The sequence below is a fragment of the Stenella coeruleoalba genome, assembly GCF_951394435.1.
Source record: "Stenella coeruleoalba genome assembly, chromosome: 1".
In the NCBI taxonomy this organism is placed as follows: domain Eukaryota; kingdom Metazoa; phylum Chordata; class Mammalia; order Artiodactyla; family Delphinidae; genus Stenella; species Stenella coeruleoalba.
In genome coordinates this window covers 24,452,609-24,475,609 of record NC_137169.1, presented here as the reverse complement: position 1 = coordinate 24,475,609, position 23,001 = coordinate 24,452,609, and the positions used below count along the sequence as shown (strand labels likewise).

The following is a 23,001-nucleotide window of genomic DNA, read 5'->3' as shown; positions in this document are numbered from 1 at the left end:
GAGGGTGCCTCCTTGAGGTCACAGAGTGTTAAGGAAGGTCTGGGTTGGGTGGGGGAAGTGACAGGTGAGCTGAGATTTGAAATTCGAATAGGAGGCCTCCAGGCTGAAAATTTGGATGGGAGATGTATTCTAGACAGAACTACACGTGCAAATCATGGAAGCGAGAGAGGGCATGCTGTGTGTGTGTGTGGTGTGGGCAAGACTTCGACTAAATGGAATGGCTCAGGGGCAGAGGCTAGTTCTGCTGATGTCAGGCCATCATCCCTGGTCCCATAGGACAAACTTAAGAGTGAGTCAGCCTGGCCCTGGGACAGGGTGTCACAGGCATGATGTGGTACAGCCAACAGCCTGGCAAAGGCAGGTCACAGCCCCAGGGGAATCCACTGTTTTTAGGATTAAATGAGATAGTGTATGCCAAGTACCTGGCTCAGAGTAAGCCCTCAATAAGTGGGAGCCATGATGGTTATTATTACTGAATTGCACTGTTAGTGTCACAGAGGGAACTGGCAGACGCTCTGTGTGGAAGAGGCCCCAAAGAGGATCTCCTAGAGAACTGTGACATCTGGGCTGAGACTTTGCAGGGCTGGTTCTTATTCTTTTGTGGGAAATATACTTTGGAGAATCTGATGAAACCTGTGGACCCTCTCCCCAGAAAATGACACATCTGCTCAGATGAAGATTTGCATATTATTTCAGGGACTTCACAGACTCCTGGAGGCCTGTCTAGTCGTGGAAACTGGTTGCACACAGCTGTTACTCGCCAAGCATGGCTGAGAAAAGTTCCCACTGTTATCTCGGCTTATTATTCCAGGTGAAAACCTCAGCTCATATAATTTCTTTTTTTTTAATTTTTAAATTAATTTTTATTGGAGTATAGTTGCTTTCCAATGTTGTGTTAGTTTCTGCTGTGCAGCAAAGTGAATCAGTTATACGTATATATATCGCCCCTCTTCTTTAGATTTCCTTCCCACTTAGGTTACTACAGAGCACTGAGTAGAGTTCCCTGTGCTACACAGCAGGTTCTCATTAGTTATCTATTTTACACATAGTAGTGTATATATGTCAATCCCAGTCTCCCAATTCATCCCACCCCCCATAATTTCAACTCTACGAATATTCTGTGTGTTTTAAAATACTAAGTGGTTGGGACTTCCCCGGCGGTCCAGTGGTTAAGACTCAGAGCTTCAAATGCGGGGGGCACAGGTTTGATCCCTGGTTGGGGAACTAGGATCCCACATGCCGCACAACGCAGTCAAAGAAGAAAAAAAAAAAGCACAACTAAGTGGCGAAAAATAAAATAAATAAAATAAAAGTGGCGGCTGACAAGTGGGTGGAGGAGGGAGACCAGTGAAGAGACCATTCTGACAGTCCAGGGAGAAAACACGACTGGCTTCAGGGGCATGTGTCCTCTGCAGCCACACAGGGCCCTCCCTGTGCTTGGTTTTATGGTCTGCGGTGTCTTCCTTCCTCATGGGCCTTAAGGAGTCTTGCGTTTTCATTTTGCACTGGCCCCCACAAATTATGTCACCAGTCCTAGGAGAAGTCATGCATTTGAGTGCCTACTCTGTAAACAGCGCCTAAGTGGCAGTGCTGGAACTGGAACCCAAGCTGCTTGGCTCCAGAACCATGGGTCTTAATCTGTGTCATACTGTTTTCTGAGTCCAGAGGGCCCGTGAGAGCTGACAGGAAGGAAAAGAAAAGAAACATTGTTTCTTCTGCCAGAACACTGTTCACCAGGCCTTGGCCTCTCCTTCCCTCCTACTGTCTTCTCAGTATCAATGCCATGTCCTCAAGGAGGCCTTTCCTGGTCTCCGGACCTGAGTTATGGCCCCCTTATTCTTTCACTTTTTGTTATCCTTTAAGGTACTCATCAGAATATTTCATTATTTATTTGCATGTTTTCTGGTTTTAATGACAATTCCTCACTAGACTATTCTCTCAGTGAGTGCAGGACTGGTTCATCCCCTTAATCCCCAGTGGAGAGCCTGGTAGGTAGTAGGTATTTCATAGATAACAGCTGGAAGGTAAGTTCACAGAATGTAATGACAGGTCAGATGGGATAGAGGAGCGGGGAGGATGCTGCAGGGATTCCCACCTGAGTGATGCTAATCCCTATATAAGAAGTTAGGAGTGGGGCTGGGATGATTCAGTGGACTGGGGATGTGTTTGAGAGCTTGAGTGCTTTTGGAGGGGGCGCCTTGAAGAAGGCAGTCTTCTACTGGCAAGCCCTTCCTGACTCCCTCCCCACTGCAGCCTGGGTGAGGGGCTGGCCTCAGGCCCCTGGGCAGACCGCTGCCATCAGGCATCTCCTGCTTATGCCCCTGGGGGTTGCCTGTTCCCCGGCCTGGGAAGCTCAGTGGTTCTGGAACAGTGCTGCAGGGCTCATCTCTGGATCATAGGGCTCCCAGGGGTGTGTATGTAGTCAGTCGGGCTCAATAAATGCCAGTAGAAGAAAAGAGGGAAGGAAGAACTCAGGAGGGAAGCTGGGATGGGGAGCAGATCTGGGAAGTGGAGTGCAAATAGAGGGCCAAGGTTGGAGCCGCCGGGCCCTAGAGACAAGGTGGACAGAGGAATGCTCCAGCACCATCGGGAGGCCAGGCACAGAGCTAAGTGCTTTATTCACCTAACTGCATTTCATCTTTGTAGCAACACTGAAGCAGTCATTATTATTCCTATTTTGTTAGGAAAACGGAGGCCCAGAGAGGTGACGTGATTTGCCCAAGGTCACACAGCGAGTGAGCAGTGAAGCTGGGTTTGACCCAGGGCCATCAGTCCCCAAGCCTGCACTCTTGCCACTTCACTCCTGCCTCTAGCCTCTGCTCTGCGCTTCCCTCCCCCTTCTCCCCTCCCTCCGCTTGCTCTGCCGCCCCGCCCCACCCCTCTCCTCCCCTCCTCTTCCCTCCCTTCTTTCCCTCCTTCCCTACCTCTCGGCGGCGGAGCCACGTGGTGGGGCCGGGAAGCCGCGGCCGCCGAGCGCCCGGGCGGCTGCCCCTGCTGGGCAGTGCTGCTCTGCGCTGCGCCGCTTTCGGTGCCTGCGCTCCCCGCTCCGCGCTCCCCGCCAGCCGCCCCGGGGCGGGAGGCGCGCCTGGCGGCCGGCCGGCCAGACAAAGGAGGCGCGGCAGAGCCGGCGCGCGGGCGGACTGACCATGGACTCCGAGCGCGAGCGGCCGGCCGCAGCCCTGAGGACCCGGCGCTCCCGGGCCCGGCCCTAGGCGCCCGGCCCCGCCGCCCGGGGCGTCCAGCTGGGAGGACGCGGAGCCCGCGCGGCGCGGAGGAGGCGGCGGCCGCCGAGCTAGAGGGGCGCCGCGGCGAACGGCGCGCGCGGCCCCCAGAGCCATGGGCAAGTGCAGCGGGCGCTGCACGCTGGTCGCCTTCTGCTGCCTGCAGCTGGTGAGCGCCGCGCGCCCGGGCGGCCGGGCCGGGTGGGGCGCGGCGGGGCGGGGTCCCGGGGCGTGCGGGTGGGGTGTGTGTCTCTGTGTGTGGGTCTGGGGCGAGCGCCCGGGTTGGGGGGTGGTCTGGAGTCACGAAGCGGACGGGCGGAGCCTGCTCGGGCTGGCCCGGCTGTCTCTTTGTGTGCGCTTCTCGCCCGGCGCTCCCCAGTCCCCGAGTGCGTCCTGTGCACGAGTCCCCGGCCCGCTCCGCGCCTGGGGCTCGGCGCGTCTCGCCCGCACTGTACGAGCGGCCTTCTGTTGGGGAGATGCGCTGTGGGACTGTGGCTCACCGGGGTTTGGGGGTGTTTCCGAGGCTGGTGTGTGGATCCGTTGAGGTCACTGCCGTGTGTTTTCCTCTAGATCACTCGTTTGCGTGGGTCTCAGCCTCTGGTCTCCGCCCCAGTGTTTCTCACAAAGTCTCTGCTCCTGTGTGTGTCTCTCTCCTGGTTTCTCCTTGGTATGTCTCTAGATCTCTGACCATTTCTGGTCCATGTTCATTTGTGTGTGTCGGGACCATAGACTCCAGGAACCGTTCACTCCTTTGTGCTCTTCCTGCCTCCCTCTATCCTCCTGACTGGGCAGGCCTGGGAATGGAGAGCCCCTCCCTGGAGAGGGTCCCAAGGAGCTACCAGGTCCTGGGCCAGTCTGACCAACCAGGTGGGGATCGCCCTCCCTGCTTTGGCTGAGGCCACAGGCATTCTGTCAGTCACCACTGCCACCAGAGTCGGGGTGGGGGGGAGGCAGGCTCCTCTGCCTGGGCTGGCACTGATAGGGGTGGGATACTTGGGTGCCCTGGGGACGATGGGAGCATCTGGGGACACTGTACCTAATCCCAGCCCAGGGAACTCAGGTTCTTGTCTCAGGGAGGCCAGTGGAGTGAATTTGGGGGCCGAAGGGGACCAGCTCTGCCCTTCAATTCAGACTCTGGCAGGTGAATTTGGGAAGGTGTTTAAGGAGAGGCCCGGATCTCCTGCCTACCCTAGAGCTGAGGCCCAACAACTGGGGACTTTGGGGGCAGAGGTGCATGGGGACCTCCATGGACGGAACTCAGGTCTGAGTCTGAGTTGGGGGAACCTGAGCCTCACTACTGCCTGACTCCGTGGTCTGGGTCTCCACTTTTGCCTGCATCCATTGCCCTTCCTCCACCACAGGTGTGTACAGTAATGCAGAATGAAGCTTTGAGTGTGGCTATACAGGCCTCCTCGTTCATCTTTTTTCTCTCCTCTTGTGGACCCCAGCCCCAAACTTGCATCCACAGACCTGCCCTCTTGGGCAGCGGTTGAAACAGCTGGGCCCTGAAGATTGTAGCCCTGCTCCCAGCTGTGGGCTGCAGGGCAAGTGACTTCCCCAGGCTGGGCCATCTTGGTCGGCCTCTCGGTGAATTCCTCATCCTTGAGTGTGGCACAGGGGATTAATTAAGATCAGGTAGAATGGAAACTCCAGAAGGGCAGAGATTACCTTCCTTGTTCCCCCTAAATCCGCAGCAGCTGGAACAGTGCCTGGCACTCCATTAATATTTGTAAAATAAATGAGTGAATCAGTTATTTGGCAACTCCAGGCTCCCAGTTCCTCTTTATCTCCTTTGAGGAACATAAAATGCCAAGAGAAGCGCTGAAATTTTCCGAGGAATTTTTTTTTCTGTGTTAATTTTAAAATTTTAAACTAGGACTTTTTTTTTAATTAGAAAAGTAACACACACATATTATAAAATGATTAAATCAATAAATAACCAAACAGAGCAGAAGTTAAAGACGTTTCCTTCTATGCCCAGTCCCATACCCCAAAGGTAAGCACTATTAACAGTTTGGCCCACGGTCATTCTCTGTTGATGATAATAACAGTGGTTAGCTTTGGGGAGCACTTACTAGGTGCTAGGTACTCTGTAAGCACTTTTCCATGTATTAACTCATTTAATCCTCCTAACAACCCTATGAAGTAGCTTGCCCAAAGTTCTGCAGTTAGGGGCCAGGCTGTGAAGCCAGACAGCTGCCCAGCATCCTCTGTTGCCTTCTTAACTGTAAAAGTAGTTCTGGCTCTGGTGACTCAGGGGTCCCTTGGGAGGTGCTTCCTACTCTAGAGAGATGAAGGTGGCGAGACAGTATCCCTGCCTCTCACTCACCTGCCTCCATAGCTCTCCCCAGCTCAGCTAAAGCCACGCTTCCACTTGGAGGGCTCACCAGCACAAGGGGCTCTGGAGTTAGACAAGACCTGGGTGGGATTCTGATCCTTCTACATCCTGGCTGGGTGCCTTTGGGCAGCTTGTGAGGGTTACATGACATAACTTGGAGAGGTGCTCTGAGGAGGGACTTGAAAATTGGTCTCTTGAGTCTGTTGCTCTGTCTGGTCCGATTGCAGAGTGGGTCCCTTCAGCTGTCGCTAACCCCCAGGAGCCTTCGCTGCCTGGCAGCTTTGGTAATGTGCTCCCGGCTGCTGGAATTCACCAGCCTGACATCATTCCAGGGAGAAGGGAGCCTGTTTTCTCATCCAGTGGACAGGCGCAGAGAAGGAAGAGACTGTTAAATGCTGCTCAGCTGAAAACTTTAGAAGAGGAACTACGTCGTTTTTCTTTCTTTGTGGGGCTTGATGATTACAAGATAACAGGCCAGTTCTAAACACTGTTCTGTAGTTGGGGTAGACTTGCTTTGGGTGAGGGAGTAGGATGTGAGGGTGCACTGGAGGGTGGGAGAAGGAGGTGGGGGCTGGACCGTTCAGGTGGACAAGTAAAGGAGACAAGACTCTGGAGTTTGACAGGACAGACATGGGTTTGAGCCCTGGCTCTGTCACTTCCTAGCTGTGTGATCTTAAGCAAGTTGCTTAGCCTCTCTGAGCCACAGTTTTGTCATCTGTTAAATAGAGATGATGGAAACAGTTCCCAAGTCTTAGGGTTGTTGTGAGGATGAAGTGCATATAGCTTAATGCAGATGAGCTTAGCACTGTGCCAGGCACAGAGTGAGCATTCAATAAACTATAGTTTTGGATTGTTATTATCTTAATGATGTATACCCTGGTATGCTTCCCTGGAATTGTGACCCAGACATATCCAAATGCCCTCCTGCAGTCTTCCTTTGTGGGAAGCAGCAGGTAGTTGGGCATGGAGCTAAGAGTCAGGAGGCCTGGATTCAAGCCTGCCTCTGCCACTGACATCCTGTGAACTTGGACAAGTCTTTTCTGTACTGCAAGCCTTGGTTTTTCCCCATCTGTAAAATGGGAAGAACCATTGGTCTGTGTCTCTAGGGTCCTGCCAGTTCTGCCTATCTGGGACCCTGGGAGGATGTCTGGACTGGCCTGGAGGTTTCCGTGTGTCTCAGTCTAGTTCCACTCTGTAGAACGTCTTGGGTGCCTTGCTTTCTCCCTACTTGGCATATCATCTTAACATTACTAATGCTATTCACACCCTAATTTTTATGTGTTTCCCTTTTCCCTCCCCTGTCCAAACCCTGCCCTTCTTTCCTGGTCCACCTCCTTCCTGAAAGCTTACAGGCTACTCTATTCTTCCAGTAAAAGGATGAACCAGGGAGATTTGCCCGAGGGAATCATCATCAATTTCTTCATCATCACCATGATCGGTCCCATTTCTGGAGTTCTGTGCTAAGCAGTTTATATGCACAACCTCATTAAACCCAGTGAGCTTACATATGTCAAGTGCTTGGCAAAGTTGCCTGGTACATGTTCAGCGATCGATAAACGTTAGCTGTTTTACTGTTTTTATCCTTCTTATTTTTATCCTACCAAATGGGATAGATGTTTTTATGAACCCCTTTTTCTGATGAGGAAACTGAGGCTCAGAGAGGTCTCTAAGCTAGTCAGTGACAGCACCAAGATTCATGCGCTCTTTTGCCGGAGCAGAGAGCCACCCTCTCCGCCCCATGTCACTCTGCTCCTCACGTTTTAGCAGCCCGTGACCTCAGACAGGTCTCTTCACTGCTTCAGGCCTCAGTCTCCTTATCTGAAAACGAAAATGATACTGTTTCAATAGGATCACGCACGTGCCTGGCACCATGAGCCAGTGAGTGGCCAGTAATACATCACTGCCATGATTGTACTTGTCCCGGCTGTGTGTGACCTTGGACACATGCATTCGCTCCTCTGGACCCCAATGTCTTTCCCTGTCAAAGAAAAAGAGTCTTCCTTACCTCTCAGAGTTAGAAAAAGGGCTTAGGCAGCTGCCATGCACACAGTAGGTACTCAGAAAACACATGGGTTTCATTCTTTTCCCCTCTGGAAAGCTCTTTGCTTTCTGGAAGATGGTGGGTGAGGGGGGAAATATGTTGCTTCCTGCTGAGCTGCGAGTAATGGTGTGAAACGTGGTCAACCTGATTGATGTCGTTATTAGCAGCGGATGGTGAAGACGTGAAGACCGGAGGGAGCTAGGCTCTGCAGGGGCCTGCGTTCAGAAGCAGCTGCATCTGCAAGCTCATGGCTTCCTGGGGAGGGGCTGGCTCTGCTCTGGGTGCTTCAGGTCCTTGGGCCGGGCTTCAGAGTCAGAGCACGAAATCGTCCAGGCCACTGACCCTCTTTGTTCTTTATACCTCTTTGACAGGGTAGAGGCTGGGGTGATCAAGTCCCTTTTGCAGATGGACAGACTGAGGCCAAACTGCCCTCAAAACTTATGAGGTGGGCAAGGTGGAATGGAGCAGGGCCCCCCGCCCGGGGGGGAGGTGCAGTGGATGGCCTTGGTTCTGCTCCTTTGCAGGGGTGGTGGCTGGGGGATTTTGACATAAGTACCCCATAAATGGCAGCCGCTCTGACATCTGGCACAGAGGGGTGAAGGACCTCTGGGATCAGGCAGACATTGCTGCCTTGCTTCGTGACTTCCGGAAAGTCCCTTACCTTCTCTGAGCCTCTGCCTCTTTCCTGTAAAGTAGTCAGGACAACAGCTCCTACCCCGTGGTAGTTTGGGAGGGTTCCCTGAGATGGTGCCCAGACAGCACTGGCCCAGGCAGTGCTCCCTGCGGCTGGCTGTTACTTGCCTTGCAGTTTGGATAAGTCACTTCAGCCCCCATCTCTGCCTGGATTAGAGATTTTAGTGACCAGACTCATACCCATAAACTCTTCAAGTCTTAGTTTCTTTATATGGAAAACGAATGGTTCTGTGGGAAATAATAACAACAACTTCCTTGTATTTGGTGTCTGCTATGAACCAGGCGCTGTGCTTAAGTGCTCTGTATACCTTGTCCCTTGTTACTATCTGGCTTATCCATGGCCACATAAATAGTAGGGACAGAGTGAGCATTCACACATCAGGACTCCACAGCTTCTACCTTGGATGCCCTATTGCTCCCCGTAGGATTGTGGCGATGCTGGGTGTGGAAACCGATGGAGAGATCTAAAGCTTTCTTCATCCATAAAGGGTTGTTACTAGATGCCAGACCTTCTGAGCTGCTTATTCAAATGCTAACCCCATCCCCCGTCCCCATTTCTCCTCACCCCAAGCCCTGGGTTGGGTTTAAGGGAACTTTGATGCAGGTTAAGAACAAGTTATATGGGAAAGAAATTAACCTGTATTGAAGAGTTATCAGCCCTCATAACAACTCTATGAGATAGGGATGGTCTTTATACCCAATTACTGATGGGCATACTGAGGTCAGAAGAATGAAGTGACTTGTTACCAAGGAAACAAAAGATACAGTCTAGACTTCACATAAATGATCACAGGGAAAGGGTTTGAGAACAATTGCAAAATCTAGACCAAGTGGAGATGGTCAGCTCTAATGGTTGAAGCCTCTTTTCTCATCTAGTTTCAGGGAGGAGTAGGTGATAGGAGAGCAAGATGAGACCAGAGATGTGTTTTTAAAAGCTAACTCCTGGCCACGGCAGATGGAGCTGGCTTTGGTCTGGGGAACGCCAGTCCCAATGCTCTTGGTCTCCCTGCTGGTCCTGGACAGGGAGAGGGATGGTGATTCGGAGACTGAGGGAGAGACTCAGGCAGCAAAGCACGCCTCTCTGGGACATGTGCTCCTGCCAGCAAGTACCAGGGTTTTGGAAGAGCAGTTACTGTGGTTGCAGGTTTTAATGGGATACTCTGGCCTCCTGGCCCCTGCCTTTCAGAGCAGCTGGTACGTCCAGAGGCAGGGAGTTCAACTGGGAAGAGCTTGAGCTGTGCAGTCAGGCTGGGGTTTGAGTTCCATCGCTGCCTCTTTATAGCTGAGTGACACTTAACCTCTTGGGCAAGACACTTAACCTCTCTGAGCTTCCACCTGCATTTCTCTAAATCAGGATACTAGTAATCGTCCTCAGAGAATTGTCCTTCCCGTAGGTAAGATATACTGAGTAGGAGCTCACAAAGGGTTCACACTCTTCAATGCCCTGGAAGTGAGACAGCAGGTTCTATGAACGTGAATATTGTGGGATGGGAAATGGACATGTCCTTTTTTTCAACCAGTTGAAGGCCCAAGTTGAAGCAGAGGTTCTGCTAAACCTTTGTGGCCTTGGCCTTACTGTCCCTTTATCTTCTCTTCTGTAAAATGGGAATAATAATTGCACATCCTCATGGGACTGTAGTAAGGGTGACCTGAGATAAGGCAGGGAGAGCTCTGGGCACAGAGTCCAGCGCTCATTCAGAGGAAATCAGAGAGGAATCTTGGCTCTCTGTGTCCCCTTCTGTAAAGGGAGATGGTTGGACTCACCATCTCAAAGGACTCCTCCAGCCCTGACTCATCAGTGAATTCCATCCTTTCCCAGGTGGAGATCAGAGCTGCTGCCACATCAGCCCACCTTGCTGCAGGCAGCGATGACAGATGGGAGTATCAGGCTCTGGGGAGAGGAGGAGACTCCTGCCTCCAATGGCGTGCCTGAGGCTTGACACCTGGGTGTCAGGCTGTCAGGGACTCAGGTGACCTGTTCTTTCCTCTGTCTGTTTGAATGAGTGTCGGTTCTATCCCCATCCCAAATGCCTACATGGCATATTTGGTTGTAAGATCAAGTCTCAGACCCCAGAGGTTCAGAGCAGGAGGTTCTAGCCCATCATTAACCCCTGAGCCACTACAGGGGAACTTCCTGACCCCTAGAAAGGCAAAATATTGTTGGGTAAGAGAGTAAGCTTTGCCATCAACTAACCCTACCCTGAGTTGCGTTCAGCAAGTATTTATGAAGCACCTACAAAGTGCTGGGCACGATTCTTGGTGCTGAGTCACTTTAGGGTACAAAATATACCCTGAGCTGCAAGTCAGAATCCCAGGGTTCTGGTACTCACTTCCTGTGCAACTTTGAGCTGGCCCTGTCCCTCTCTGGGTCTCATTTTCTCCAGTCTGTGAAACCGGGGGATGGAGGAGAGAGTGTTGAACTCCATCAGCGGTCTTCAAACTATCTACAGAGGCTCTGCAGTGGTGGACTGACAATCAGGTGGTGAGATCCCTGCCTCTGGCAGTGATTAAGAATTTATATGTAGGTTGGATGACTTGGATGTGTAATGGATCTAGTGATGATCCGAGTCCCTTGGAACCACCAGAGGCTGATTCTGGGTCCTGAGAGGACAGTGGCAATAGTGCAAAATGGTTTCTATTATGAATAATGAAAATTGTGAGCATTTTTGTGCTTTTTTTTACCACGTCCCTTTGCCTTAAGCACGTTCCCCCCTACCCCAAATCACAGAGCGTGGCAGGGTTCCTGGCACAGGAAGTGGGGGAAATGGAGTCTGTAGGTGCTTTACTTCCGTGCCCACTCTGGCTACCCCTTGCCCTAGAAGGAGAGGCAGCCCTGGGATTAGTAGGGTAGGGGTGGCTCCTATGCCTCTTTCTTTTGAGGTTGGGGGGTAGGTTCTGCAGCCCCAGCCTGAACCAGAGATGTGGGTTTTCAATTACAGAATTAAATGCACAATTAGGCATAATTACCAGTGCTCAGAGCCTGAGACTGCTCATAATAGGCATATAATCTACTGCAGCCTCTGTTTATACTACTCAGAGCTCTCCCTAATGATGCTAGGATGCCTTCACACTGCACTGTTGCCATGGAAATGAGCCTGCCACTACCATGCAGGGCTGACAAATGGTGTTCTGGTCCTGGACTCCTGGCTTGTTTCTGAGGCCTCTGCAGCCAGTCCTGGAGTGGAGGGGCCGGCCAGGTGGGCCAGGAAGGCAGGTCAGCCCTCCCTGCCCTCTGACATACCCCACTGGTTTGAGCCAGCCTCAGAGGCACCGGGGAGGACAGGAAGGGGGGCGGGGTTCAGTCCCCCAGAGTCCTCAAGGCTGGAGCAGGATAGCCCAGGTACTGTGAAAGGTCTGTGGTTACCCATTGAAGCCGTGGTCTGGACAAGGGGCCCTGCAAACAGCCAGCCCCCCCCAGAGGACTGGCTGTGCTCTGAACTGGCTCTGTGACTTTGGACAAGTCCTTGCCCGCTCAGGGGCTCGGTTTCCCCATATGTGAAATGTCCAATAAAGAAGATTTACTGAGCATTTCAAAGCACTGCCAACTGTCGCAACCGCTCTACCTGTGGTAGCTCATTCACCCTCACTGCACCCTTTTGTGGTAGACAGTTATGATCCCCGTTTTGCAGAAGCAGAATCTGAGGCTGCGGTCGGTTACGTCAGGCAGTGGAGGAGCTGGGATACCAACCCAGGTAGCCGGACTCCAGGCCCTACTCTTAACCTCTAGCGTATGGCCTCACATGTGTCACCCCTTATCACCCTCCCAGCAGCCCCAGGGCTGGACCACTGTTATCCCCATTTCCTAGATGAGGGCTCTGAGGCGCAGAGAGCTGCAGCTGATTGCCCAGTGTCACACAGCAAGGCAGTGACATAGCAGGTTCGGGCTGATGCCAAAAGCCAGGACTGCTAGCTTTGGCTTCTTAGTGGAAATCATAAAGAGTGAAAAGATTTACTTCCTCAAGCACATACCAAGGACCCCCTTGATCCCCACCTGGACTAGCCCCAGCCACGAGGCAGGGAGACCTGGGGTCCGCCCAGACCCAACGCTTCGATTTGATCTTGGAGAGAGTCTTGGTCTAGTTCTTCTCTCATCTGTCTACCCCCACCTTGGTCACTGGAAACAGAGCGTATTTTTATGCTCTGTTTTTCTTTTCCACATTTCTCTGTCATTCAGCATATTATGGATACCTACTGTGTGCCAGTTGGGGACCAGGTGGATCAGACACAGTGGAGAAACAAGACTGGAACACAGAAGTTTCAGGGTCAGATGGGCTTGGGTTAAAATCCTGCCACTTAATGCATGACCTGGGGCAAGTTGCTTGACCATTCTGTGCCTTAGTTTCTTCATCTGTTATGAGGCACCAATCTATACCTTGCAGGGTGTTGACAGTATTAGCAATAACAACTACCACTTACCAGATGCGCACTGTGTGCCAGGCGCTCGACTGAGGTCACTATATGCCCTGGGTGAACCTTCATAACACAGAGTCTCTCATTGCCGTTTAACAGACAAAGCAACTGAAGTTCAAGAAGTTCAAGTGCCTTGCCCAGGGCCCCCACAGCCCCGAGTCCAGAGCCCCTACTCATCTTGACTAAGTGTCCCACCAGGATGGAGATGTGTGTGTTCCTCCTACCACTTCCCTGAAGCCCCCGGCTGCTTGGCCAGTTCTTAGGGAATGAGGCATCCAGGTGAAAGGGCAATCTGAGGGCCACAGTGCCCACCTGGCACTGCCCAGGGTTCTGTCTAACTGGATGATACCCCATTGAAATCCTAAAGGCTGGGTTTTCTGAGAGGAGGGTATCAGACATCACTTCACCTCCATACTCTACAGCTGGGAAAACTAGGATTTTCCCAAGACCACAATACAAGTCAGTGGTAGAGTTGAGACTGGGACCCAAAGCCAGTGTAGGACACTTCTTGTTACCTTCCTTTTACCCCCCACCAGTCCTTTGGAGACAGGCGTCTGGGGGGCTGTGGTGTGTATATCTGTGTGTTTGTATGTATGCAAAATTGCACGCAGCTGCGCGCCCAAGCATTTGTGGGGCAGACATTGGCACGTGGAGATTTGTGGATCAATAAACATCCCCTCCCGCTTCCTCCCTCTTCATTTATTCATGAACTCTGAACTCCTTGGCTCCAGAGAAACTGCCTGGAAGCAAGCAATTAGAGCATAATTAGAACCATTCCTATTATCAACTCTCAGCGGGAGAGGAAGGGGGGCTGCTAGGGTGTAGGGGTGGCCCTAGGAGTTCCCATCGCCCCAACTCCTGCGGCTGCCCATTCAGCTCCTGCTCACCCCGCAGGGCTCAGCCTCCCTGGAGCCCCAGGCACTAGTCCATCTTCAGCAGAGAATAAGGACTTCCTCCCTGGAGGCATCGAAGCACTTGATAAAGCCAGGGAGGAGAGCTTCCTGCCTTGCATACTAAGTTAGAGTGGGTGATTTCCAAGTCCCTTCCACGCTGCGCTGCTTGGGTGCTCCCTGCCAGGGCCAGGGGCCAGGCACTGCAGGATAACTAAGAAGCACAACATGGCTCCCGCTTTCTAGAAAACATCCCTGTATCAGATTGCGCTGAATGAAGGCTACAATGACAATAGGAAATGGAAATGACCTGGAGGAAGCAATTTACCAGGCCGGGCTCCATTCATTGCCCGTGATTAATAGTAATCATAACGGTAGGGGCAGTGGATGTTTATGGATTGTTTCTAACCCCAGAGCCACTGCTCTTCCCCACCAGGTGTCCCACCAGCAGAGAGCGGTCACCCGGGAACAGGCATTCCTCCCCCTCTCTGAGGAGCAGGAAGGTAAGATGCAGCGAGGTGCCAGGTACTATGTTTCTCACTTCAGATGCATTTTCTCACTTAATCTTGCAGAGAGCCTAGGGGGTAGATATTAATATTATCTCCAATATGCAGGTGAGGAAACAGGCTCGGGAAGTAACAAAGCCTGCCCAGGATAACGCAGGGTTGGTGCAGACTCACACCCAGGCCTTTCGGGCTCGAGAACCCTCCCTTCTCATGCTTTGTACTTGACTAGGCTTGAGGGTGCAGTTTGCTCTCTCTTGAACTTCAAGTTGCACCTTGTAAAGCTATTTGACGCACCCCCTGTGTCCGTCTTCTGGTCGAAGGTAACGTGTTGAATCCTCTGGTCCCTCTTTTTCTCACTCTGTGCCAACAGCTGAAGAGAGAGTGGGAGAGCCCTGCTACTGATCTGGGTCACGGCCCCTAGAGCCAGCCTTGGCAAAGGAAAGTGAAGACCTAGCAGATGAGGGTGTGGGGCCTCTTGAGAGAGGCTCACCATGGATAAAGGAGCCCAGGCTGTAACCAAGGAGACAGCCCCACAGCCCTTGGGCTGTGACAGGAGGGTGTGGCTTCATGATGGGGAGGGGAGGAAATTGCCACCTGGGGCCCAGATGGACAGAGGAGGGGATGGTGGGCTAGATTCAGTCAGAAGAGGAGCCTAGGTCTGTGATGCTCCCACCTGGGGATGGGGGTGGATACCTGACACCGCAGGCTCCCCTCTTCCCTTACCCTGTCCCACCTGAGGGGAGGTAGCCGTGATAACAAGCTCCCCTCCGTTGACCGTCTGTAGGGTGCTGCCCCCTTTCTCCGAGTGACAGGTGGTCACCCTGGTAATGGGCCCTGTGCCCACCAGGGTCTCTGACTTCCCAGTGGCCCCTCCCTCACAGGTGAAGATAGATTATTCTGCCACACACAGCTGTCCCGCTGGAGGCAAGGGCTCACGTGAGGCCAGCTTTCAGATGTGGGCCGCTTTATAACACGGCTCCTGTTGCCTTCAGGAGGAAGTCCAGTGGTTCTCAAACTAGCGTGCATCACAGACACCTAGAGAGCTCGTTCAGATACAGATTTCTGCATCCTGCCCCGAGTTTCCGATTTAGTAGGTCTGAGGTGGGGCCTGAGAATTTGCATTTCTAACAAGTTCCAAGGTGCTGCTAATTCTGCTAGTCACATTGAGAATTACTGGGCTGGTGGGACGCTAGGTGGCCCTGGCGGCCCCGCCAACCCTGACACTCACCACTTCCTAAGAGACTGAGCTCTGGCCACGTTGAGGTGAGCACACCAGCTGTACCTCACACCTCTGTGCCTTTGCACAGGCTGTTCCTGTCTCTGGAAGTCCCCTCCGCTCTTAATCTCCTTAAGGCCAGCTCACCCATCATTTCCTCTTCGGGGCCTCACTGTACTCCCGCACCCGTCTTCCTCTGGCCTCTGGGAACACCTTGCCCCTACTGCCCGCATGACGGCAGGCATCCCTCTGTTGTCACCTGTTCTCATTTCCACGTCAAATCGCTCTCTCTAGACTGCGAGCTCCGTGTGGCCTGGAGAGGCGCCTGAGCCATCTGGTCCTCAGAGCCTGGTGGTGAGTCTGGCCCTCAGAAGGCCCTCAGTGATGGCGATGGTTGGGTGAACCCCATAAGCAGGTGGAAAGGCCGGGTGAATAATCACAGAGCTCCTGTTTACTCTGTGTCTGGCCCTGTGCTAGGTGCCGGGGATTCTGTGGTGTGGGAGGCACCCGGCCAGTGTGGGCTCAGATGCTGTCAGTGTTCATGGTGCGGTGTGGCCAGGGACATACGGAAAAGCAGACGGTAAAGGAGTCCAGTGTTAAAGGGAGGGTTTCTTAGAGACAGTCTTCAGTGGAGTTGAACAGTCTAAAAGCAAGGCAAGAACCTTTTCATGGACTTACGGCATTTACTCCTGACTACGGCCCCACCAGGCAGGAACTGTCGTCCCTGTTTTACAGATGAGCAAATGGGACCCAGGAGGGGGATTCACCGGCCACAAGTCACAGCACGCACATGGCAGAGCTGGTGTCTGCCTGGATTTCCTGATGCTCAATCCTAAGCTCTCTCCCTCCCCCTGGGCCGCCCGGAGTCCAGGCACCTGTGTGGTCCGAGACTCTTTCTTCGGAACGTGTCTCCAAGTGCGGGTTTACCAGTTTGCTCATGACAGACCCCAGGGTCCCCTGTTAGGTCAGCTCCAAGCCCACTTTCAGGACCTGCCAGGGCATCTCCTGGGAGGAGGCAGGGAGGGGAGGGAGGGAGCCTGTGCAGCTGGTGTGTGCGCCCCCCGAGCCCCCGGGATAGACAAAGGCCGGCTGCCTGGGGGAGGGACAGGTGTGGATGTTGCCTACATGTGTGTCCCAGGGTGTCCAGACCTGTGTATGAGGCCCCTGCACAGAAGGAACCCAGAAGGCACTGCTGTCTTCTGGCACGGAAGTCGGGAGTCTGAGAAATTTCAGCGCACAGGCTGGCCTTCCAGACCATTATGTCTGGGTGGGAAGATATAACATATTTTATTTAAGAGTTAGTCAGCTTGATTTGTAACTTAAATATTTGGACACATGGTGCGCTGTTGGTACTCTTGCCTCGGTCCTGAAGGCCCCCAAATGTTAGCGAAGGGTCTGGACTTGGGGGTGGGTGCCATGAGAGGCTCCCAGGTGCCTCACCTGCCTCCGGCGATGCCAGCTGCTCCAGCCTGGCACTGTCTGTCTGCCGGTCAGCAGCCCCATGAGCCGTCTGAGTGGGCTGCTGTCCCCAAGCTGCCACTAGCTGTCATTCTCATGCTAGGCTGCCAGGGACACAGGGATCCTCCACTGAAGTGAGAGGCTGTCTGGGAATCACACCATGCTTGTCAGCTGTGACAGGCTGGGCTGGTGGGCGCCCAGGCCTGATGGGGCAGGATGGAGGGTGTGGGGACGTGGTTTATCAAGGCCTGTGGCCAAATCCTTGACATACGCGATGGGCTCTCCCCCTCCCAGCTGCATGAGGCAACGGTGAGATGTCCTGCTTCTGCTGCTCGCAGGAGTGTGCACGCAGGCAAGGCGCTCAGCCTCCCTGAGCCGAGCTGCTTCATCTGTAAAGTGGAGGTCACTGGACCTGCCTCTTAGGGCTGTCCAGCAAGTTCAGGGAGAGAATCCACGAAAGTCACTCACCTGGCACTTAGTCAACACTTAGGAAATGGGAGCTGCTATAATTACAGACAATGGGAATGGCATTGAGGCTCTGGGAGGTGGTGCGTCTGTAAGGCGCACAGTTATGACTGTTTGCTGAGTGGGAAGCTCCTGGCAGAGAATCCTGGAATGCAGGAGCCTGAAGGTCCCCAGAGACATCGTGCCAACCTTTTGTATGGATGGGTCCACAGAGGCCCAGGGAGGCGGTAGGGCCCGAGGGGTTTAATCCCTGTCTCCTTCCCTTGCCGCCCCAAAGAAAGTCAGAGAGCCTGGCATCGGGGCCGTTTGTGGGCTGTTCCAGGAAGCAGGCTGGCGCCATTTCTGGGAAGGATGGCGGTTGGATGTGTGATTCCAGACAAAGAAACCCTGAACAAACATAAGCTTTCCAGGTGGGTGGAAGGGGGCTGCTCTTTGCTCAGTTCTGGGCAGCCATGGGCCAGCGGCTACAGCTAGAACCATTCCTGTGGTCTCAGTGTTTCTGGGCAGGAGTTGGTGGGGAGCAGGGGCAGGGTGCCACGAAGTCAAAATGCCACAGACATTCCCAGGAGACGGAGCTCAAACCCCACTCCGACCACTGGTGACCTCAAGAAAGGGCCTCACTCTCCCGCTGTGGACAATGGGGACGACACTCCCCTAGCAGGATACAAAGTGTGTTACTCATAGACTCTAGGGCCAGAGGACCTGGATCAAAGCTTTACCAGCCGTGTGACCTTGGGCAAGATACTTTTCTTCTTCATGGTTCCGTTTTCCCATGTGCAGAGTGTCTGTAGCTGGCATGTTTCTGTGAGGATTAAATGAATCGAAGCATGGTGAGCGTCCGAGATGCTTGACGTATCATAAGTGTTAGCCGTTAGTCTCTCTCAGTGTCATTCTGGGGGTAAAGGGAAATGCCACCTGTAAAGGGCGACGCTCAGCATATGCACACAGTAGGCACTTGAGAACTATGCGTTCCCTTTCCTTCCTCCTGTAAACAAGGCCTGAAGATCTGGCAGGGCCTGGTCCTCGGGAGGGGCCCTCCCGCCACTCTTGCTGCCACACAGACAGCGCACCTCTTCTGCAACAGGCCCACCAGCAGCCTTCTGGCCCGGGGCCAGGAGACGATTGCAGGAGGCTGCTCCACTCTCACTCCTCAGCTCCTTTGCCCTCCCTTTTCATCTTCCCAGCCAGCCCCTGGGATGGGGGATGGGGAGGTGAGGACGAGATGGTCTCCTCGGGGCTGCAGGTATCTGGTTAAGAGCCAGACTTTGGCTCCAGAACCACCTGGTTTGCCACGGCTCTGCCGCCTCTCCAGCTCAGATCTCAGGCTGCACTCCCCTCCATGGAGCAGGGGTGATAACCAATCCCTCACTCAAATGAGAGGGCGCGCGCAAAGCACTTGCCACAAAGCCTGGTGCACCGTAAGTGCACCCAAAATATTAGCCCTCGATATTAATGCGTGTGTCGAAGTTCCGAGCCAGGCATTTTGAAGGGAAACACTTCAGCCCTGTCCCCTGGCAGGGCGGTGGAGGGGTACCCCCTCCCATGCAGGCCCTCTCCTGCCATCCCTCCTTACCGCCCTGGCTCTCACAGGCCCCACATGACCCTCTCCCCTGGCCAGAACAGAACACTGCGGGGTGGGGTACCCCGGAACTTGTAGATCACCAAGGAAGGAAGAGGGTGACAGGAGAGTGGGGGGGTGATACTCACTCCACTCACTTATTCCTTCATGCCACAGGTGAATCAGAGCAGGAGGCCCGCACAGATAAACAGACCTTTACCATATGGGGGAGTAAAGGCAGCACAGAGGGAAGGACGCTGGAAGCACCCTTCACCGCTCTGAGCCTCAGTGTCTGCATCTGTCCAGTGGGGCTAACGATGCCACATTACAGGGTGGTGGCATAAGTCACGCCCTGAGCTGAGAAGGGCTGCTCAGATGCTGGCAGCTGCGTGATTCTCCATTGGAAGGAGAAGCTGGGACCCGAGCAAAGCCTGGACGGTGATGGGAGGGGCTTCTGTCGCCTAGCACTGCTGCTAGGCAGACTTCCCACCTGGCCTTTCATCGGGATGGAAAGTGAGAAGTGGTTGCTGTTGCCATAGCAGTGAGGCTGGTTTTCATCAGTATTTCCTCCCTGGGAGCATCAGTACAAGAGGTGCCACTGAATAAGTCAGGGAACTGGATTTTTTCCTCCTTCCATCAGGTCACATGAAGAGTGATTCAGTCGGGAGAAATGACCTCCCAACTCATTCCAGATGTTGACTGGGAGCACTTGACCCCTGCAGAAGGTGCATATTCCTCCCCGCCCCCGCCCCCGCCCCATGAATCTTGACCCAGAGTACTCAGAGGGCTTGGGGCCCCTCCCCAGCCACAGTGGGCCTCCCAGCCCTTCTCTCTGGTGCCCTGCGCCCTCTCATTCCCCCTACTCTAGACACAGAGGTCTTGGACCCTTCTACTTGCCGAGCTCCCTCCCATACAGGATCCTTGCACTTCCCTCTGCCTGAAACTTCTTCCCTGCCTTCCTCTCGTTGCTAATCTCTCTTCCTTCAGATCACTTCCTCGCGGAAGTCTTCCTCAACTACTTCCATTATAGCTGTCATTCTTTTTTTTTTTTTAATTTATTCATTTTTGGCCGCATTGGGTCTTTGTTGCTGCACACCGGCTTTCTCTAGTTGCGGTGAGCGGGGGCTACTCTTCGTTGCAGTGCGCCGGCTTCTCACTGCGGTGGCTTCTGTTGTTGCGGAGCACGGGCTCTAGGTGCGCGGACTTCGGTAGTTGCGGCACGTGGGCTCTAGAGTGTAGGCTCATTAGTTGTGGCGCACAGGCTTAGTTGCTCTGGGGCATGTGGGATCTTCCCGGGCCAGGGCTCGAACCCGTGTCCCCTGCATTGGCAGGTGGATTCTTCTGCCTTTTTTTTTTTTGCGGTACGTGGGCCTCTCACTGTTGTGGCCTCTCCTGGTGCGGAGCACAGGCTCCGGACATGCAGGCTCAGCGGCCATGGCTCACGGGACCAGCCGCTCCAAAGCATGTGGGATCTTCCTGGACCGGGGCACGAACCCGTGTCCCCTGCGTCGGCAGGCGGACTCTCAACCACTGCGCCACCAGGGAAGCCCATAGCTGTCATTCTTGAGAGCACTTAGCACAATGGTAATTTCAGTTTGTCTCTGTGCACACGTGTGTGTGTGTGTGTGGTGTGGGGAGGTGGGGGGGGGTTCCCTCTCCCACTACCCGCCACTGAATGGAACCTCCATAAGGACAAGGAGGGCAAAAATGTCTGGAGGTTTTTTTTCCTCCTTTTTTTATTGAGATAAAACTCACATACCATAAAATTCACCATTTTAACAATTCAATGGTTCTTAATATGTTCACAGAGTTCTGCAGCCATGGCCACTATCTAACTCCAGAACATTTTTCATTGCCCCAAAAAAGAAACCTCAAACTCATCCCCCCCCCCCTCATCCCCCCCCCCTCTGGCCCCTGGCTGCCTACCACTAGTCTACTTTCTGTCTGTCTGGATTTGCCTACTCCGGACACTTGGTATAATAGGATCATACAATACGTGGTCCTTTGTGACTGTCTTCTTTCACGTAGCGTAGTGCTTTTAAGGTTCGTGCATGTTGTGGCATGGGTCAGTACTTCATTCCTTTCTGTGGCTTAATAATATTCCATTGAATGGACGTATCACATTTGGTTTATCCATTAATCACTTGATGAATATTTGGGTTTCCACTTTTTGGCTGCTATGAATAATGCTGCCGTGAAGATTCCTATACAAGTTTTGTGTGAACTTTGTTTTAATTTTCAGGTATATGCCTTGGCATGGAATTGCTGGGCCATGTGATAACTATATAATTTTATGAGGAGCTGTCAAACTGTTTTCCATAGTGGCTGCACCATTTTACATTCCCACTAGCAATGCATGAGGGTTCCAGTTTCTCTACATCCTCACCACACCAACACTTATTATTATCTGTATCTTTTATTATAGCTGTCCCAGTGGGTGTGAAGTAGCATCTCATTGTGGTTTTGATTTGCATTTCATTAATGACTAATGATGTTGAGCATCTTTTCATGTGCTTATTGGCCAGTTGTGTATCTTCTTTGGCAAAATTTCTGTTCAAATCCTTTGCCCATTTTTTACTGGGTTATTTATCGTTTTATTGTTGATTGGTAAGAGTTCTCCGTATATTCTGGATTCTAGACCCTTATCACATCTATGATTTACCAATATTTTCTCCTATTCTGTGGGTTGACTTTTCACTTTCTTGATAATGTGCTTTGATGTTCAAAAGTTTTTTATCTTGATGATGTCCAATTTATCTAGTTTTCCTATGGCTGCTGTGCTTTTGGTGTCATATCTAAGAACTGTTGCCTTTTCTAAGGTCACTCAGATTGATACCTGTGGTTTCTTCTAAGAGTTTTATAGTTTTAGCTCTTACATTTAGGTCTGTGATTCATTTTGAGTTAGTTTTTATATATGGTGCGAGGTAGGAGTCCAACTTCCTTCTTTTGCATATGGATATCTATTTGTCCCAGCACCGTTTGTTGAAAACACTATGCTTTCTCTATTCAGTAGTCTTGGCACCCTTGTTGGAAATCAGTTTATCGTAAATATATGGGTTTATTTTCAGACTCGCGATTCTATTCCATTGGTCTATATGTCTAACCTTATCTCACTACCACGCTGTCTTGATTGCTGTAGTGTGTTGGTAAGTTTTGAAATCAACAAGTGTAAGTCCTTCAACTTTGTTCTTTTTCAAGATTATTTTGGCTCTTCTGGGTCCCTTGCATTTCCATACGAATTTCAGGACCAGCTTATCCATTTCTGCAAAAATAGTACTTGGAATTTTGGTAGAGATTGCGTCGAATCTGTAGATCAGTTTGGAAGTATTGTAATCTTAACAACATTAAGTCTTCCAGTCTATGAACACTGGATGTCTTCTCATTTATTTAGCTCTTTAATTTCTTTCAGTAATATTTTGTAGTTTTTAGTGTATGAGTCTTGCACCTCCTTGGTTAAATTTACTTTATTCTTTTCAATACTATTGTAAATGGAATTTTCTTAATTTAAGTTTGGGTTGTTCATTGCTAGTGTATAGAAAAACAACTGAGGGACTTCCCTGGCAGTCTGTGGTTAAGACTCTGTGCTTCCACTGCAGGGGGCATGGGTTCTATCCCTGGTGTGGGAACTGAGCTCCCACATGCCGCGTGGCACGGCCAAAAATAAATAAACAAATAATAAATTGAATTAAATTTTAAAAATTTTTAAGAAAGAAAAACAACTGATTTTTGTATGTTGACCTTGGATCTTGCAATTTTGCTGATCTGGTTTAGTAGCTCTAAGTTTTTTGTGGATTCTTTAGGGCTTTCTATATACAACATCATGTCATCTGCCTCACAGATACAGAGAACAAACTAGTGGTTACAGTAGGGAGAGGGAAGGGGGAGGGGCAATATAGGGATGGGGAAAAAAAGGGCTATTATATGAAATTAGTTGTGTGAAACTTTTTTAAAAATTGAAGTATAATTGATTTACAACGTTGTGTTAGTTTCTGGTGTACAGCAAAGTGATTCAGTTATACATATATTTACATATTCTTCTTCATATTCTTTTCCATTATGGTAAAACTTTTGAAAATTGTAAAGCACTATAGAATTTAAAGAATCTTTCATTCAATTAAAAAAAAAAAAAGATCATGCCATATGGAAATAGAGATAGTTTTACTTCTTCCTTTGCAATCCAGATGCCTTTGCTTTCTTTTTCTTGC

The 23,001-nt window shown here is 51.7% G+C and overlaps 1 protein-coding gene across 3 annotated transcripts in view; it reads left to right on the top strand.

Moving 5' to 3' along the window:
• The first annotated feature begins 2,933 nt into the window (after window positions 1-2,933).
• Window positions 2,934-23,001, top strand: part of NKAIN1 (sodium/potassium transporting ATPase interacting 1) — a 42,096-nt gene continuing 22,028 nt past the window's right edge. For all 3 annotated transcript variants that reach the window (XM_079922524.1, XM_079922522.1, XM_079922523.1), the window contains exon 1: window positions 2,934-3,390. In XM_079922524.1, the coding sequence (XP_079778650.1) occupies window positions 3,337-3,390 (54 nt within the window). In that variant the 5' untranslated portion in view covers window positions 2,934-3,336. The remainder of the gene's footprint in view (window positions 3,391-23,001) is intronic.